Here is a 20,404-nt window from a genome sequence, read left to right on the forward strand (position 1 = left end):
AAGCACCTATTTCTGGAGAGAAAGAGTGAAAGAAAGAGAGAGAGCGCACTAACACAGCAGTGCGTCGGAGGACCGCGTTTAGGTTCGCGTATTTCCTACACAACATTTTTTCCATGAGGTCGTGGGGTCCTACGGCGGAGAGATAGTGAGCGCCGGGAGGCGTGGGGTCACCGGTGTGAGTTACCATGGTAATTGAGTTCAGTCATCAATGGACCTCCTCTCAGGAGGGATGAGGCGAACAATAACGGGCCGGTGGTGGCCGTGAACAGCAAGCAGGTAGGACTACCCCAGGCTTTTGTCCTAAGTGCATAATGTCTTGTAGTCAGATTTAAAGACTCCTCAGTCCCCAGGGCCTCCCTCTCTGGCCCGGCAAGGTGCCCGATTCTTTTGCATGGCCGGCGAGAAGGACAAGTGCCCTACGACCTGCTGGCCTGAGAGAGAGAGAGACGGCTCAATTAAGCGCAGACAAAGATGCAAAGAGTACCACAAGAAAGGTTGGAGGTTCGATTTTTGTGTGTTTTTTGTTTGGGGTATTCTCTCGCTTTTTGAATCGCAAGAAACAGAGAGGACAGGGAGCACGGGGAGGCACCGTGGAGTCGCTCTCGTTCTGTTTTCATCTCCACCGGCCTGTCGCTTTGCATTAACATCAGCGCTAGCAACCATCATCATTCCATCCCTACTGCTAATTGCAGACACAGCTGGGTCCCAGCAGGAGCGCTTCTCAAACAGCCTAGGCCTCTGAGAGCAGGCAGAGTGGCGCACACACATATTTGCAGAGCCACTACCACCAGCAAGGGCAGAAAGAGGCAGAGTCACAGGTTGCTTGTAATCCCCCATTACCCCCCACCGAGCCCCGCCCCCTCCTCGGCATTCCTGCTTTTGTAAGAGTGTGTTTTTTCTAATCCAAACTCAGCCCTTACCAGCTCTTTCTTCCTCCCAGTCCTCACGTAGGAGCCGCTAGCCCTCAGGTGTTTCAGGATTCGATAAAAGCGAGTCACGAGTGCGTGTGTATGTGTGCGTCTGCGACGGGGGTGGATGGATGTGCAACCTTACACTGAATTCTGTTTGTTGCCCCCCTGCTAGGCGCTATGGCTTCCTGTAACATGTCAAAGACGAGAGTGTGAACGCAAGCTTAGGAGCGCGGCTTGTGCATGTGCGTGGTGTGGCAGGGGCAGGAGGTCGCTCAGCCTTTCAGCGCTCCCCGCTAGAGGTGTGGGGGCCCTGCAGATGTTCATGTGTGTTGTATCGGTAACCATAACATACGCGTCCAACACACATGCGCGTGAACACGCAGCCCAAGCGCTTTCCAATATCAGATGGAACTCGTTAGATGATCACAGATTTTTTTTTTTTCTCTCCCATATCCGCTTCTTTCATTATGCATTCAGAGTCATGATACTCCTGTTTTGGCTAGCAGCTATTGCCAGCTTCCCGCTGCTCAATATCCAAAAAGTGCCACAGTACATAATATGCTCTCGGAGAGTCTTCTGTTTCTCTGCTGACAGCAGAACAATGTCCCACTGCCAGCACTGTTCATTTCACAACCAAGACCATAGAGGACATGGTCATACTGGACGAGTCTCTCACGATTTCGAAATATACATCTTTTTCGGCCTTGTATCATTTGATTTGTCATCTTATTTGGTGCTCACAACGGGGACTATAAAGTGGAAAACACCCAAATTATTATCCCCTAACTGTCAGTCCCCCCAAAATGACATTTCCATTTTAAAGTGTTTTAAATCTTGATTACAGACTTAAGTTTGGTCTCTTTTTAAAGAAGACACATGATATTAAAAGGTTAGTTCACCCAAAAATGAAAATTATCCCATAATTTACTCACCCTAAAGCCATCCTAGCTGTAATATTCTGGCTCTTCCAAGCTTTATAATGGGAGTGAATAGTAACCTAGATTTTGAAGCCCAAAAAAAGCGCATCCATCCATCTTAAAAGTAATCCATACAGCTCTAGGGGGTTAATAAAGGCCTTCTGAAGTGAAGCACTTTTGTAAGAAAAAAATATATATTTATAACTTTATAGACTATTATCACAAGCTTCCGGAAACGTCCGTCCATGCGTTCACGAGAGAGTTGAGTTCTGGCATATGACGTAGGATGTAGGAGTGGCGTAAGCTTAGGTGAGAGTAGACGCCTCTTGCGGTTCAAACAAATTGGGCTGGGCAACAAACTCAAGCTCCTCCAACATTTCTCTTTAAAACTTCTCATTTTAGACTTCTAATTTGTTACCAGTGTTTTGTTTTGCTCTTCTGCGCTTCCATGTTCGTCAATACGTCATGCGTCAGGTCAAAGTTCACTCTTCCGCCGGAATTGACTCGCATGCGGAAAGTAGTCGTTCTAGTTGATAAAGTTATAAATATGGATATTTTTCTTACAAAAACACATCACTTCGCTTCAGAAGGCCTTTATTAACCCCTTGGAGCCGTATGGATTACTTTTATGATGGATGGATGTGCTTTTTTGGGCTTCAAAATCTCTGTTACTATTCACTCTCATTATAAAGCTTGGAAGAGCCAGAATATTTTTTAATATAACTTTGATTGTGTGTGACTGAAAGAAGAAAGTCATATACACCTAGGATGGCTTGAGGGTGAGTAAAATATGGGATAATTTTCATTTTTGGGTGAACTAACCCTTTAAGTGAACTGATAGTTTGCTGGTAATGTGTTGGGGATAGTTCACCAAAAATGAAATTTTTATCATTTGCATATTATTCCAAACTTGTATGACCAACTTTCTTCTGTGGAACACAAAAGAAGATATTTTGAAAAACATTTCCTCCATATAATCAGTGATAGTCAACAGGGTCCAGTGTTGTTTTGGACCTCATTGACTTATAGACAAAATGTTTTCATTCTTCAAAATATTCAGAACATGACTTCTTTTGTGCTACAGAGAAGAAATAAAGTCATAATGGTGAGTAAATGATGACAGATTTCTTTTGTTGGTGAAATAGTTATTGAAAATGGTAAAGGACGGAGAGGTCACACTATTATAGGAACAAATGTAGGAGATACAGAGTGAGCATGAGAGAAAGACTGAGTGTGAGAGAGAGCAGTTGCTCCAGGTCTGGCCTCCCTGTGGGGGTCCATCGCAGCCCGGCTGCCCGATCTTTCACAGGCACAGAGCACCAGCCCTCACAGAGCAACACCAAGCTCTGATTCACTGCAGGGACGAGCCGCTTAGTTTGAATCCTAAAACGCCCATTTGATTATTTGTACACACCTTAGCAGTAGAATTTTACCAGCATGCCACTTAAACATCAATGAATTGCACTTAAGTACCTTTCAATGTGTGTTGAACTGGTGGAACCAATGGAACCAATGGCTTAGCGAATTGTGTAATGTTTACTACTTAAGGCTTTTGACAAGGCGAAAGCGCACTTTTTTAGACTATCACCAGAAGAAGTGTAATGCTTTTTCAAAATGACGGTGCCAAGTGGATTTTGAATGTAACTTCCTAAAAAAGTATTTGTGTTTTTGTTAATTAACCTGCAAGAACATTGTAGGTCAAAAAGTGTCATCTAAAAAACTGGATGAAAAAAATGGTTCATCCAGTGGAGTCACATGATTTTCTTTAAACAAACGATCATTTATCCACCCTAATACTGTCAAGTGTGCTGCAGTTACCCAAGACGCATCCCCTGTGTCTCCGGCTCGATTTGCTCAGCTTCTAAACCGTTGAGACTCAGTCAGCTCAGATTACCATCAGACCAGCTCGATCATAACTAATCAATTAGACTTCAAACGAGATCCTCCCCACGGTCCAACATCTGCAGCCCAAAAGCTAAGTGCACTGGCTATTTAGGAGGTGCTTTGAGTTCAGTGAGTTTCAGTGAGTAGAAATGGAGAGCAAAGCGCAGAGACTAAGAGAGAGGAAGACTGGTAAAAATAAGACCCAGAGCCACGGTTACATTAGCGAGCTCATTGTGACTGCGGTAAAGACAACATGTCCGCTGGGAATGATGGATGTTTCTCCCTCAATGTGACAGAAAGTGCCACAGTTTGAAGTGCAGGCTACGGGCAGGATTGTGGCTGGCTTAACATGGGCAACATCTCTCATGATCAGTGTCCAAAAGCAGAACAGGAGACAGCTGATGGGATCCGAAACTGTCAATTAGGAGTTCCTGGATGGAGCTGTGGAGACAGGGAGAGGTCTGGGTGAGGATCATGACTGTGACAGAAGGACTTCCTCCAAGGCAGAGCTTGTTGGGTCCTCTTTTTTTGTCACCATTTTCCTCTCAGTGCTTCTTAAAGCTCTATTCTAACCAGTCATTTTCCTTCATATCCATCTACAAGTGGAAGTCGTATACTTGAGTAATATACTAAGTAGTATACTTAGTAGTATACTAAATTCACATATGTATCCTATATATACACACAAAAGTGTGGAGTACTTATGATTTTTGAATCATAATTTTAAAGAAGTCTTTCTGAAAGAAGTCTCTCTAATGCTTACCAAGGCTGCATTTATTTAATCAAAAATACAGTAAAAACTCTAAAATTATAAAATATTATTACAAATTTAAAGAACTGTTTTCTATTTCAATATATTGTAAAATGTAATTTATTTTTGTGATGCAAAGCTGAATTTTCAGCATCATTACTCCAGTCTTCAGTGTCACATGATCCTTCAGAAATCATTATAATATGCTGATTTGGTGCTCAGTAAAAATATATTATTATTATTATTATTATTATTATTAATGTTGTAAACAGTTGTGCTGCTTAATATTTTTGTGGAAACTGATGCATTTTTTCAGGATTCTTTGATAAATAGAAATTTCAAAAGAACAGCATTTATTTGAAGTATTATATATATATATATAAACAAAATCTGTTTTCAACATTGATGATAATGATAATAAGCAATGTTTCTTGAGCACCAAATCAGCATATTAGAATGATTTCTGAAGGATCATGTGACACTGAAGACTGGAGTAATGATGCTGAAAATTCAGCTTTGCATCACAGGAATAAATTACATTTTAAAATATATTCAAATAGAAAATAGTTATTTTAAATTGTAATAATATTTTTTATTGTATTTTTGATCAAATAAATAGAGCCTTGGAGAGCGTAAGAGACTTTAAAAATGTTTTAAAAACATGTAATTACTCCAAACTTTTGACTGGTCGTGTATATATAAAGCATTCACGAATATTGTAGGCTGTCAGTCTGATTGGTGAAAAAATTGTACTAGTTCAGGTTGGTGAGTATTTTTAGATCTTGCACTAAAAGGATTTTCATTCACTGTCTACGATCTACTGCCTACACTTTGGCTTTGTGTTGTATTGTGTTTTTGTAGATGTGTATTCATATATGTTTGTGTGTGGCAGCATTTATATGTGTGTCTGTCTTTGCTGGAGAACAATGTATTTGTATTTCAGCAATGGTACACCAGCACAATGAATCTCCTGGGCACCTGGCTGACAGACCGTATGGACCTGCAGTTGCATGTATATCAGCTGAAAATCCTCATCAGAATTGTAAAGGTAAAAACTACAGCATCATTGACCACTAAAGTGTGTATAGGTGGGCATGTGAATTAAATGCAGAACAGTTGTAGATTCAAAACTGCCCAAATATGTGCAGGAAGTAATCAGAGCAGAGTATTTGCACCAAATGTACTTGTAAACGCATGTTATAAAAATATGCACATATCAACCAATCAGAGTCAGACTACAGAGGTGGATCAGCCAAGTGAAGGCAGTCTTCCTCTTCAGCCTCCGCTTGCGCTTAATTTTTCAGCAAGATCAACAGGATTTCGTAGAATGGGATTACACATTTATTTTTGTGCATTCATATGGTGCGTGTGTGTCTCACAGACACGGTTTTCTTGTTGGACTAAGTGAAGGAAGGAACTAGATCAGACATTTATTTTGTATCCAGCGTAGATTAGATGTTGTACTGGATGAAGACCTCATTGTTATGGTTTTCCTCATCTGCAGTACCCAACAGCACCAGAATAGCAACTGCGAAAAGGGCACTTTCCACAAAAAATGGTATAAAAATGGCTGTTTTTGTAATATATGAAATATGATTATTAAAAGACAAGTTGCTGTCTAATAAAACACCCAGGTCTTTAACTGGAGAGGAAGAAGTAACAGCACATCCTTCAAGATGCAAATTGTATTCTAAGAGATTCTGCGTACAGGTTTTTGGTCCAATAAGTAATACCTCAGTCTTATCCGAATTTAATAGACGAAAATTACTGATGATCCAATATTTTATATCTTTAACACATTCTGTCAACATGGATAATTTAGAGATTTTATCTGGTCGTGATGAAATATATAAATGAGTATCATCGGCATAACAGTGGAAACTAATTCCATGTTTTTTAATAATATTACCAAGAGGCAGCATGTATATTGAAAAGAGCAGAGGGCCTAAAACAGACCCTTGCAGCACTCCATAATTTACTGATGTTAATTCCCCGTTTCAATAAACATAACAGTCAGATAGGTCTAAACCAACCGAATGCCTGTCACTGAATACCGGTGTAATTTTGTAATCAATCTAAGAGTATGTCATGATCTATAGTGTCACTAAGATCAAGTAAAACTAGTATTGAAATGCAGCCTTGGTCAGAAGCTAGAAGTAAAGGTGGGCGTACACGGAGCGATTTTTGCTGTCGTGCTAGCTCGCAGGCATTTTTTTTTTTCAATCGCGTGGAAATTGTTGATGCTCGTATGGTCACGGTTCATTTCGTGTGCGAGGAATTGCGAGCCGAGCCAAGTACCTTACGAGCACCTCCTGACCTCCCGATCATTTTTAAACATATCAGAAACGTTCGGGAGCTATCGCTTTGAATTCGTGACGTGTGCGCAGTTGAACGAGCCAATTTGTCGATCTATCTGAGGTTGACCAATCAGGAGCTAAGGAAAACCACTTACACTTACCTCAAGTTGTTTTTGAAGAACAGAAAGTCCATGCTGTTCTCTGCTCTTCAACCAAACTCTTTGCCATGCCCTTCTTTTTCTTTTCGATTTTATTCCTTCGCAAGCTATTGCTGCAACAAAGAAAGCAATCTCTTCCTCCATGTTTTTGGCACGGAACTTCATGCAGTTGCTTCGGAAATCGCCAGGTCGTAAAACTGTGTTGTATATCACTGTGTCCGTACCATTTTCAGATAAACTCACTCGTGATGTGCGCGTGGACATACGATCTTCCGACCGTCAGAATTCGCACTGTGTACGCCCGCCTCATGTCATGTAATTTTAACGAGCGCAGTTTCTGTGCTATGATGGGGCCTGAATCCTGAAATGACTGAATTTTTCATAGATATTTTTTTGCAGGAAGGAGTACAAGTGAGTGGACTTGACTTTTTCTAGTATTTTAGACATAAATGGAAGATTTAAAATGGGTCTGTAATTTGCCAATTCATTTGGATGTAGTTGTGGTTTCTTAATGAGCGGCTTAATAACTGCCAGCTTAAACGGTCTTGGGACATGACCTAGACATGTTAAAGGCACAATATGTAAGATTTTTGCATTAAAATATCTAAAAACCACTAGCACAATGCTGCTTCGTACCACAGTAATGTTAATAAAACTTTAGCTCACCCATGAACATGATTTTTGCCCATCGGATTGCTTTCCATCGGCTGGCTGTGGAGGTGAAGATGACAACTCCCATGATTCCACGCTCATTGCACAGCATCATCAAGCTACTTCTTTGTTTTGAATAAGTGACCCCTAGTGGTGAAAATTACATATTGTGCTTTTAATAATATTGAGAAGAGGCTACTAACTGTTCATGCTTATATAACTAACAATGAAAGGAAAAGTTAGCTAGATCCACTTTGTTTCTCTATAACTATTCCCACAATCCTGTCTGTTTTTGCAGAAAAAGTATCGCGATTTCCGACTACAAGGCGTTTTGGACTCTACTTTGAACAGCAAGATGTATGAGACGGTGAGAAACAGGCTGATTCTAGAAGAGGCTACAGCATCTGTAAGAGAGGGGGGGATGCAAGGCATATCCATGAAGGACAGCGATGAGGAAAATGACTAGATCCTGCTGGAGACAATTAGGTGTGGACAATTCGGCCTAAAAAGATGCATGTACAACACTGTCTATCACTCGTACATGTCTGGATGTTGTTAACGTCATGGACTATGACAAACAAGGGACCATCTTTAATCAAAATGAAACAAAAATATATGAATCTCTATTCAAATGACAAAAAACAAAAGCATATATTAACCTAAACATAAAATTAATAGATGTTTTTTGGGGGGGAAATAAGCAAAAATGTCTCGAATTCATTCCTAAATGTTTCTAAGCAATATGGAGTACCATTTGTAAACAATGTTGTGTGAGATGGTAAGGAATAATGCTCGTCGTGTCCCTGTTAAATGCAAATCCATATGGCGCTTCTTCAACGTATTGTAAATACATTAATGTTACATAACTGTGCATAGACCTCTTGTTTCTTTTGGAGTGTAGGCCAACTGACATGATTGTATTAACTTGTTCAGATGTTTATATATTCAGCTCAATTCAACAACAAGTCACACCCAAAATGTTTTGAGACCTTTTTTTAACGAGTTAGGTACGATGATATGTTTGTAGCTGTATTTTAGAGACGCAATATATTCCCATAGCTTTGTGATATACTTAAACTGATGTCAATATTTTTTTTTATGGTTTTAAGCCATGCATAATTTAAAAAAAAAAATAATATTCAAAAATATATTTATTCTGTATTTGGGGGGAAATGACAAGGAAGCTTTTTGTTTGTATCATTTTTGTTTCTTTGCAACAAAGCATTTCTGATCCTTCTATTTGGATAGCCTCTAGTTTTCATCATTGCCACTGTTGTTTTGTGTATATAGTGCTTTATATTCCCCTCTGTGCAGTAGCTGCATGTTCCAGTTGTCAGAAATCTTATCCGAAAGCTTTTGATTTTGTGGAAAGTAACTGGTGGATTCATTTGGCCTTATGTACACCCACAGTTGGAATGCAAGAATCTGGGCTTACAAAAATAAAAGAATTCAAACTCATGATTTTTTTTTTGCTTTTAAATGTACACTTGTAAATGTAACTTTTTTCTGTTCAAAATTAACAAAAATCTAAATAATGAGTCATAATCAATCCTTCTTCCAAAACGTGTTTTGGTCTTACCCTGATTCACTAAGTTTTAGACTTGTTGGGATGGTTTTCGCGGTCTTATCATATCTGTAAATAGAGAAAAGTTGCTCCAGCTACTTTGATGCATGTATGGTGTGGGAGAGGCAGTTGTCACAACGAGCAAGAAAGGTTGACATGGAGCATGCTAAATTTCGAACCTCAGAGAAATCACCCGTTTTAAAAAAAAACTGAACAGAGCTCGTAATAAAACAAGAATCAACATAGGCTTGACTTTTCAGAGATGTCGGCAACTGAGGGATTTGAAATGTTGTAAAAGGAGTATTTATTACTCAACGGGTGAGTAAGGTATTTTATTGAACAGATAAATTGTCATATGTAGCTCTCCAACAGAGATCATTGTAGAGCATTATCTATTGTTTAGGGTCATATTTATCCTCATAGGCCATGTAAACACTGCAGCTAATTCGGTTGTCAATTCACCTTTTAGTGTTTAATCGCGTTCTGTACACACACAGTTGACAACCGCATTCTACAACCGAATTAACTCCCGAAAAATACAGGTAGTGACAACTGTGTTTACAGAAATTCCACGCAGTGTGTACGGAACCAAACTGAACAACTAGTTGATAATGACGTTTTTTAACGTTCATCGGAGGTGTCTCTCTTCTGTATGTGCGGCGAATCACAGGGAAAGCACGAGCCTTGACTTATTCGTGTTGCCAGATCTTGCTAGAAAAATCAGCAAATAAGAACAGGCCCATAATAAACCTAAATAAATCCAAATGCTTTATGCTGGAAATAAGAACAAAATATCGTGACTCATGTCTGCTCACTTTAATAACTCCATAAACCCGGTCGCTTCATGAGCCGAGCTTAAACAACAAGCCCAAAACGCTTAAAATAAGTGATCATGGCAACACAGAAAGAGCGCGCTCTGTGTGAAACAGGCTGTACAAGCATAAACAAAACACGACGCCTCCGTCGACTGTGTTTAGTTAAATTGCTGAAAATAACGAGTGTTTTGTTACTGTAATATTACTTTAGTCACAATAACGGATAGGCCTACCAAACACGTGGACGTCACTATGGTTTCCAAGCTGTCAATCTTTCGATGTTTCGAGAGTGAGTCGTGTTTCGTACACACACATGTAATGATAATTTAGGGGATTCACTCCCGCATTTAAATGCGGTTGTCACTCCTGAAACTTACAGTGTGTACGTGGCCATAGTCACGCAGATCCGAAGCATAACCAAAACAACGTTCTTACGTAAAATGCATGTTTTTGTTTTTTTGTTTTTTTTTTATTCATAGTGTTAAATGAATAATACGCTATGTCACACCCGAATTCATACGATTTGTCTAAACCCCACTGACAGGTAGGTTTAGGGGTGGGGTTAAGGGTAGGTCATTCGTAAGAATTCATACGAATTTGGCAGCTCGTAAAATACGTACGAATTGCTATGAGATTGGGTTGGAATAATAACAAAAGTCACACTGTTTTACTCATTGCTCTGACCACCTTAAAAGTCTCAAAACCTTTATAAATGAAGCTACGCCCAGGGTTTCAAAATCCTCAAATGAAACACCTGCCATACAGCACAGGCTTCATTCACGACTTACTGTAAGAAACAAACAACTTCAACCGTGACTTAACCTCTCCCCACACCCATCCACTTCCACCAAGAAGAAAAGAAAAAGAAAAAAAGTCTAAGATTAACATTTTGGGATTAAGTCATAGCTCATCTTCAGTGCCTATATTGCAGAACAGAAGGAGATTGACTGACCAAAGATGACACAGACCAGTCCCAAGGCAGATCTTCTCAACCAGATTAAAAATGTTCATATAAGATTTTCAAAACAAATCAGTCTGATCTTCAAGACAATAAGTATAAATGCAAGGGATTAGATATTAATACAGATATATTAAACGAAGGATGAATATCTTAATTATAACAGATTTCTCGAAAACAAGTCCTTAAGGATGAGGAAAAACAAACAACACAAGATTTGAAACGATCACTGGTTTTAGAAGAAAGAAAAAAAAAACATATCTTATTGGACTAACATTGACATTAACAGATTCATTGACATTAACATATTTAAACAATACTAACATAATTAAGGAACCATAAATTCCAACATTATGTATATATATATATATATATATATATATATATATAGGATTGTATTTTTATTTTATTGGATTGACAGCCCGAATCATTGGTATTTAATTTAATTTTATATTACATTTTTATACAGAAGAAGATTGGCCTAAGATGAAATTTTTTATTTATTTATTTTTTTGTTTTATAATTTTGAAAGAAGTCTCTTATGCTGACCAGGGCTTTATTTATTTATTTATATCAAAAACACAGTAGAACATCAATTGTGAAATATAATTACAATTTAACAATTTCTGTTTTAATATTTTAAAATTTAAAATTTTGAAAACCATAGGTTATGAGTTACTTTTTTCAGTATTCTTATATTCCAATCAACCTGAATTCACCCTATATAGGCTATAGATAGATAGATAGATAGATAGATAGCATTTACATGTGATCTGGTTGAATAACATTGTCCATTGGCACATTGTTAAGTATAACTGAGGTGAAGTGTTTCATTTAACCCCCTGGAGCACAGACTATGGGCAATAATGCAGCACTCAGAGCCAGATAAAGGAATGGAGGAGCTTTAACTAGCAGATGGAAATTGCCTTTTCATCTCCTTACTCTTTCCGATCAAAACCCACGGATACAATTTGGTGTGTTGCTCGGCGCGGGGGCACAGGGCAGGGAAAGACAAATGAGAGAGGCCCACCGCTAGAATATGTTCCCGTGGCCCGCCGCTGTGACCTAATTGTGGGAATGTACGCTTCCTCCGAGGCGCCGCTCTCGCGCTGATTTCACTGTAATCAACAGAGGAGGACAGAAATGCTCTGTCGCCGGGCACGGAGCGCCGTAAGAGGAGCCTCAGATATCATACATTTAATTTCCTCATAAATCCTGCCGCAATGCAACAATTTTGAGAGGGAGAGGACCCGGCGACAGATTAATAGGCAAGGAGATTTATTCTGGCACGATCTGAGCTGCTTTGGCTTTTAAGCCTCAATCAGGTTAGGAAATAGGAATGATAAGTGTATCCAAATAAAAGATTCTCCAATTGACCGGCGCAACAAGAACTGGCCCCAGGTTCACACTCGCATCTGTGCGGGAGAGGCTTCCGAGGCGCGAGGCCCGGCTTCGAGCGCAGCGTGTGACCTCAAGAACGAAGGCGGTGGGCAAATGAAAAACACAAATTGCAGGCACAAATACACAGGAAAAGTAGCACAAGATTACATTTGTGTGCCAACGTTGGGTTAGACTTAAACGTTTCAATTCGAGGCCCACAGCGTGCGTAGTTTCACCCTGCCTGCTCGAGCAGATGTCATTGTGTGATGACGAGACTGCGCACGACTCTCACCTAGACTACAACCGACTGTTCTCAGAAGCGCGAGCGCTCGTGTGGAGGGACTGGATGCGTCTCTAAGTAAACCCTCTAAGTAAACAGGTAGATGTCAGATCCTTTCAACAAGGACAATTCAAAGCCTCTTATGTTTTTTTTTTTTTTAAAGCCAACCCACAACCATCTTATCTCCGCATTAGGACTGGATACAACAGGCCTGATTATTATTATTTTTTTTATCTTTTCCTTGAAATGAATAGCTTAATGTTTAAAGTAATCTCACATTATGTTCATCTCATGGGAGCGCCGTCAGGTTGAGAGTGAGTGAGAGATGAAGATGATCATCATCGTCCTGTTTTAATCAGAAATGGCTCAGAGGATAAAGTGTGTCATATCTGACCCTGTGAATGGGCTTATGCTGAGATCTCACTGTGCCTTTCCGCGTAATATCCGCCCTTCAAGCAAGATTTGGTAAATTAAGACCCCATTGCGTCACAATCAGCTGTGTCAGCATGTTAATTTAGCAATTAGCAGGCGGAATTTGAACCTTTGACTTGTTTTTTACTTTTTCCAAATCTGAATAAAGACAAGATTTGCTTGTAAATAAAGATTTCAAATAATCAATTATAATTAGGCAATAAAGTAGGAGAGGCTGTGCTATATTGCGAATATAGTCATGGCTGAAAGGTTAGAAACGTGACTATATTCACAATACAGCACAAACTTGAGTGCCTTATTGCTTTGACAAAAATAGTTTTAGCATAATATACATTTTAAGGACTCAAATTATGAAATTATTTTGATCAATTATTATCAATTGATAATATATACTAATTTATCATATTTAATATTTTGATGACAGTGAGTTAGGTCTTGAATTTGTTAAAAAAATTTATTAAATTGAACATGTTTAATATTGTGTGTGTGTGGAATAAAATGCAATTTATTTGATTAATTTTTTTTTTAAAAAGTGAAATATTAAAATAACTGTTTTGTGTTATAATTATTTCTGTGATGGCAAATCTAAATTTTCAGCATCATTACTCCAGTCTTCAGTGTCACATGATCCTTCAGAAATCATTTTAATATGCTGATTTGCTGCTCAAGAAACATTTCTTATTATTGCCAGTGTTGAAAACAGTTGTGCTGCTTAATATTTTTGTGGAAATTATGATATGTTTTTTAGGATTATTTATTAAATATGATATTAAATAGGATTATTTATTAATCTATTTTAAATAGAAATCTCTACATCATAATGTCTTTACTGTCACCTTTGATCAATTTAATGCGTTCTTGCTGGAAAAAAAGTCTTAATTTCTTTTTTTTCTTTTAAATCTTACTGACTCCAAAACTTTGTAGCGTAGTGTGTTCACATAAATCAATATTTCAAGAAGTTGATTAATTTTCAATATATAAAGTAATTATATATAAAAAAGTTAATAAACACCATTGTTAAAGAATTGCAATTCCACAGTGTTGTTTCTCCTACACATCCTCTCAACGGTGATGTCATGTGAGAGTCTGATAACTTGAGACATCTCCTCAAAGAAACACAAATATGCTTGAAATAAGTTTAAAGTGGATAATCAGGCCCTTGAGAGCAATGAGCTCACATTCTCTGCAGCCAATCAAATGGCTGGAATCGCACCCTTCACTCATTCTCATTCCCATTCTTCCCTCATCCACCTGTTCTGAAGCCTGAAGTGAATATGTTAATGCTCGGCCTTACTCACAAGACACATAGTCTGCATCCCGCAGTCTCCTCCATCCCCATAACACCGGAGGGGACATTCCCTTGTCCATTTTGCGGACCATATTTAATTTGGTGGACAGATGAGGGACGTGAATGGTGAATAGGAAGGTGAAGTAGGGTTACTCAGGTTGCGCTGCACCCGCGGCTTTGTCAGGCTTCCTCGCCATTGTTCTGGAAAAAGCATTCAAACCTTTTGCTCGGAGCATCAAAGGTGCGGTTGAGTCCCCCCGCGCTTTGGAGACCACTGTGCCATTCAGAGCTGACATTATGGAGAACCTACTGCACACGGACAAGGGTCAGACAAATAGAAGCAGGAGCAAAAGTGGTTCACTCAGCACTTGAAAGAACGTTAGGAATTGAAAAGGAAAATAGAGAAGAAAGGTGCACTGAAAGACAATTTCAAACAGAAAAGAGCTGGCTAAGAGAGCATGCACTATAGATAGGGAGCCGTGTATGGCTATGACAAGACCGCACAATCACAAAAAGCTATTGAGGAAGTACTGTGACCATGCAAATGTTTGCCATGTGTGCACATCTGAGTGATCCTCGCATGCGTGTGTCCTGGGATGCTGAAGAGAGGTGAACGGACAGGCACTGAGGCGCAGGTGAGAAACTCTGACGGGTTGCTGGAATGTCCTGGCTGACAAAAGGACTCACTCAAGTCTGCTTTAAAACAGCCATTTTTTGCAGTCCACAGCAAATGCCTGACAACACAGCTTTTCTCCTTGGTCACTGTTTTCTTTGCAACTTCGACAGCTACTTTCTTTTTCTCTTACTATTGCTATATGAGGGTTTTTTTCAGTCTGTATGTTTGTTTGAGGTAAGCATTTTTGTAGGAATCAGAAAGATGTGAAGGTTTATACAACAATGATTAGTTAAGGCTTCAGATTTAAAAAAAAAATAAATAAATAAATGCACAAATACATAATAAATGAGTAAATAAGTACTTTATCTACATGTTAGCCGGAAGTACGCAACTTTAGCAACAACTTCAATTCTTTAACCCTCATGTTTGGGCCCTTTCGTTAAAGTCCCCATGAAATAAAACAAATTTCATTCATGTGCCCTCGTAATCTTTGATCAAAATAGCTTCCCCTCCCTCTTGCAGTGACATTTCTTCTCTTCTCTGATGATGTGTTTATTGGCGTGAGGGCGGGGCAACCTGTCACTCACATGACAAACCACAATCCAATGCTCCAATCAATTCCCGATGGACAAAATCAAGTCCCGCCCTACATTTGTTCTTGTTCAAGAGGCCATTTCACTGAGATATATGACACCATAGGGAAGAAAAGACTATTACAACTTTGGTTTCATGCAAACTTTAACTAAAAAAAAAAAAAAAAAAAAAACACTTAAATGGATAGTTTGAAGGAATTGTGTCATCATTTACTCACCCTCATGTCATTCCAAAACTGTATGACTTACTTTCTTCTAATGTGAAACACAAAAGAAGATATTTTGAAGAAAAGTGGGGGGCCAAACAACACTTAACCACATTGACTGTTATATGGAAGCTTCCCCCACAGAATAAATGTAAAAGATAATTGCGACTTTTTATTTCACAATTCTGACTTTTGTTTTAGAATTGTGATATATAAACTTCATAAAGTCAGAATTGCAGGATATAAACTCACAATTGAGAGAAATAAAGTCAGAATTGCGAGATATAAACTCACTTCTGACTTTTTTCTCACAATTCTGACTACTTTTTTCATAATCATGAGATGTAAACTCACAATTAGGAATCATAAAGTCCAATTCTGAGAAAAGGACTGACTTTTATCCCTCATAATTGTGAATTATATCTCGCAATTCTGACTTTATAACACGCAATTGCGAGTTTATTTCACGCAATTCTGAGAAAAATGTCAGAATTCAGAGAAAAAGAGCCAAAATTTGTGAGATAAAAAGTCGCAATTACCTTTTTTATTTTTTATTCAGTGGAGAAAACATAGTTATTAAGAGTGCCTACTTTGTAATAATAATAAAAAAAAAATGCATATAATTGCATTTTAGGTAGATCAGAGGAACATAAAAGCATTTGAAGCGAAAGTATGTATTATTTTAATATTTTAAATCTCTGGAAGACGAAGTGAATTTCAATATTTTTTTTTACTATTTTTAGTATGGAAAAACAATTCATTTAAGTGTTTATCTGTGTTTGAATGTATATGTGTGTCTTTTAGTGTATGGTCAAGAGTCCTGTCAAGCAAATCATACACTCTAAAAAATGCTGGGTTAAAAACAACCCAAGTTGGGCTGAAAGTGGACAAACCCAGCAATTGGGTTGTTTTGACCCAATGGTTGGGTTAAATGATTGCCCAACCTGCTGGGTAGTTTTATTTAACTCAACTATTGTTTAAAAATTACTGTATTGCTTGCTTAAAATGAGCCCAAAGTATGTTGGAAATTAACATTTATTAATATTATTAATAAATTAACATTTATTAATAAATGTAATGAATAATTTAACAATAAACATGCATTAAATTGCTTATTAATAAATGTTCACCTTTTGATTATTATCGTTGCCTCTAGTAATTATGTGTCTGATTTTTTAATTTCCAACCTATTTTGGGTTCATTTTGGCCAGCCATATAGGAATTTTTAAACAATAGTTGGGTTAAATAAAACTGCCCAGCACGTTGGGCAAACATTTAACCCAACTGCTGGGTTAAAACAACCCAATCGCTGAGTTTGTCCATTTTTGTTTTTAACACAGAATTTTTAGAGTGTAGTCTGGCATGTTTTCAACTTGCACACATCCACACACACAGACAACATTCTCTCTGTAATGACAAGTTTGCTTCAGAATCGTAATGACGATGTTTAATCCCTGCCATTTGATCTGATTATGTTAAACATCACACCAGCACTTAATTTCTTAATCCAACAGTATGAGGAACCATTTCAAGAAAATCAGAAAAATTCAATCACATCAACATAAAAAGTGGACTAATCAACATGTTCTCTTCTCCTAGCAGTGCAGATCAGGGCTAAATTTAAATCTGTACTTTTCATTAAAACTCTGACCGTTCTGAGAACAGATGGATTGGAAGCGTTTCATTGAATCGGTCTCTAAATGCACCTAAGCGTGGGATCCCTGCCACAAAGTGTGGCACAATGTGTCTCTGGAGGTGTGCTTTAGTCTCACTCCATTTCTGTTTGTCTCTCATGTCCTGTAATTCTTACACTTAAAGTGTTACATCACTTTCTTTCTTAGTGCACCTGAAATTAAAAGCTGCTAAATTCACAGGTGTCTTCATTATCATTAAGTACCAAACATAAGTGTTGGACACATGCATTTAACTTCTTCTCTTATGTAACCTGTTAATGTGATTCACAAGCTGTCATTGCTGTTGCAAAGATTAACTTGTTTATTAAACACCTAAACTTACTTTAATTAAACAAAGTGGACACAGAAAAAGTAGCCCTGCTGAAAATGAGCATTCAGTAATTAGACAGTGAATATGTAGATTGGCCATTGCTTAAAAAAAAAAAAACATATGTCTGCTTATGCATCTTCACTTTTCATCCTATACAGCCAATGACAAATCTTGCTGTACTAGAAATCTACCCTGAGATGCTGGTAAACTTTAAAACAAATGCAATTATACTATACACACACTCATGTTGGTGCACCTATCAGTATGAGGACTTTCCATAGGTGTAATGGTTTTTATACTGTAATTTTATATTCTATCCTTATACTAACCTTAGCCCTAAACCTACCCATCACAGAAAACTTTCTGCATTTTTACATTTTTAATAAAACATTGTTTAGGATGTTTTTAAGCCATTTTTAAAAAAAATAAACCACATTTACGTTGTCATAACAGTGTAATAACCATGTCATTATACAAATTTGTATCCTTATAAATCATATAATCAAGCACACACACATCCTTTCAAAAGACAGCTTTTGTAAGATTTTTTCTGTGTATATAGTTCACCGTTTTTTATAATTCATTACTTTTTATAACAAGCCAAATTTAGTCCCTAAATATTATATCGACCCCTCTCCCCCAACGCAGACCAAACACGTATACCAGTCACATTATGCAAAACAACAACAACAACAAAATCTCAATAATGACAGCCAAATATTTACCCCGCATTCATGTTTAGACATTTATGACATTCTTCCAAGATTCAGAAACTCATTCTTGGAAGGATAATCATTAGACAATATTAAGAACAGATTTTTTTTTTTTTTTTTTTTTTTTCGATTAAGTTTAAAAACATGACATTTTCTTTAGTTTCCTGCAGTGCCAAACATGTCATTTTCCTAATATAGGGTGTGAAGTAATGGCTATTTGTTCTCAAAATCTATGTAAAGTTCTCTGGTTTGTATAGGACAATTAAATGCGCCATAATACACAAGCAATTTGTCATGTAAATCGTGCTCCGTCTTTTGCCTCCTGCTTTCTGAAGAGGAGCGCGTCCGTTGAAGGGGAATTTGAGCTAATTTCGCAACGTGTACGCGGACTGAGAGTGACGTTACAGAGATCAATGTTTATTGTGTGGACAAGCCGCTAATTGTGCCTGAATAAACTCAAATTAGAGTTAGATCATTTACATATGAGTAGAATTAGTGGAACCTCTGCTGCGGCTGCAGGTGTGAGGAATGGGTTTCCCAACTTTTTTGCTTGTTTTATTTCGTTGAAACAGTAAACCACTAACTGCCTTGAAGTCACAAAGAAAAAATAAAGAAATGTAGCAACTATATAGGCTAAACCGTATTAAAATGAGTCCAATTCACGAGCAATTTAATCAGAGAGTTCATTCACAGTGTTTACAGTCAAAGCCTAACAAGCTAATTACTGCACTGCTGTCGTGTTGGAAGACGTCATCACGCTTCCCTCAGAAGAATGTTAAGTCAACATCATCTCCAGGCGTCGCTGCTTGAGCAACTTCCACCATATTCTCCTCAGAGTAAAGATAATCACATAGCTGTGTCTGAACTTGAAAAGCTCCGTTTCTCCCTTTTTGTAATACTTTGTTGTGAGTCTCAGGTGAAATCGTCTGCAAACAAATGATTTCAAGCTGGCCCTCTTAAAAAGACGAGAGGGCGACTGGTCATTGTAGCAAGCACACAAAACTCTGGATTCCAGCAAACTTTTTATACAGCTTTAAAAGGGTCTCTCTCTTTTTTTTTCATTTCGTGCTATACCTCTGGCCAGGCTAAGTCTTTTATTCCCTGCTTTAATCCTTCCCTTTATTTCAGAAAAACACAAAACCAGGTTCCACGCAGTGCTTTAGTGGCTAAAAGTGAAAGAGCTGCTTCTTTCGGGGCTGAACTCTGAATCGCGCTGGAAAATTGGTTCCTCTGAATAGGTGAAGGAGGAAAAACGTTTAATAGGATCCGAGGGAGGTTCTGCTCTCGCAATCTGCTCTCTAAACAGGTGGAAATGGCACCTCCTCAATTGTACAAATAGTAAGTATAAACCAGCATGGAAAAGCAATTTTCAGCGACAAGGATTAGCAACTTGCAATGAAAATTGAAACTGGTCGGACGGTCCCCAAATCCCTCTTATTAAACCGACCTGGGCAGCGTTTCCCAAAAGCATCGTAAGCTTACGTTGATCGTAGCTCCACTGCCACCAATTGAGCTATGGTCAACTTAGGCTTACGATGCTTTTGGGAAACGCTACCCTGAACTGCACATTTCCTGTGAAACTGAATGAATGAATGAATGAATGAATGAATGAATAAACAAATAAATAAATAAATAAATAAATAAATAAATAAAGTGACGTATGAACATATTTATTATGTGCATCAAATGCAGCAATTTTAGGATCAAAATAAGTTTTAGTCTCCTTAAAAAACATTATTTTTTAAGAATGAAATAAACTGAAAAAAAAAAAAAAAAATCAATATATAATAATGAAAATAAAGAGTTTATAGCCTATATATGTTTTACTGCACTCCACCTGCACCTCGCGGATCATAAATGTGAACTGCGCTGCACGCGCGACAGACGAATTGGGGCAAGAAACTTAAATAATAATCTGTAGTATCTGTCATGCATACCACCCCCGTGGCCGTGTATAAATGAGCGGTAAGAGAGGGGACAGTTCTG

The 20,404-nt window shown here is 38.0% G+C and overlaps 1 protein-coding gene across 19 annotated transcripts in view; it reads left to right on the forward strand.

Annotated features, from left to right (window-relative positions):
- Nucleotides 1-9,027, forward strand: part of cadpsa (Ca2+-dependent activator protein for secretion a) — a 136,670-nt gene extending 127,643 nt beyond the window's left edge. For all 19 annotated transcript variants that reach the window (XM_051911566.1, XM_051911567.1, XM_051911572.1 and 16 more), the window contains 2 exons: nucleotides 5,407-5,511; nucleotides 7,868-9,027. In XM_051911566.1, coding sequence (XP_051767526.1) covers nucleotides 5,407-5,511; nucleotides 7,868-8,035 — 273 coding nt within the window. In that variant the 3' untranslated portion in view covers nucleotides 8,036-9,027. The remainder of the gene's footprint in view (nucleotides 1-5,406; nucleotides 5,512-7,867) is intronic.
- Nucleotides 9,028-20,404: the final 11,377 nt, after the last annotated feature.

Source organism: Ctenopharyngodon idella, chromosome 11, assembly GCF_019924925.1.
Source record: "Ctenopharyngodon idella isolate HZGC_01 chromosome 11, HZGC01, whole genome shotgun sequence".
Classification (NCBI taxonomy): Eukaryota; Metazoa; Chordata; class Actinopteri; order Cypriniformes; family Xenocyprididae; genus Ctenopharyngodon; species Ctenopharyngodon idella.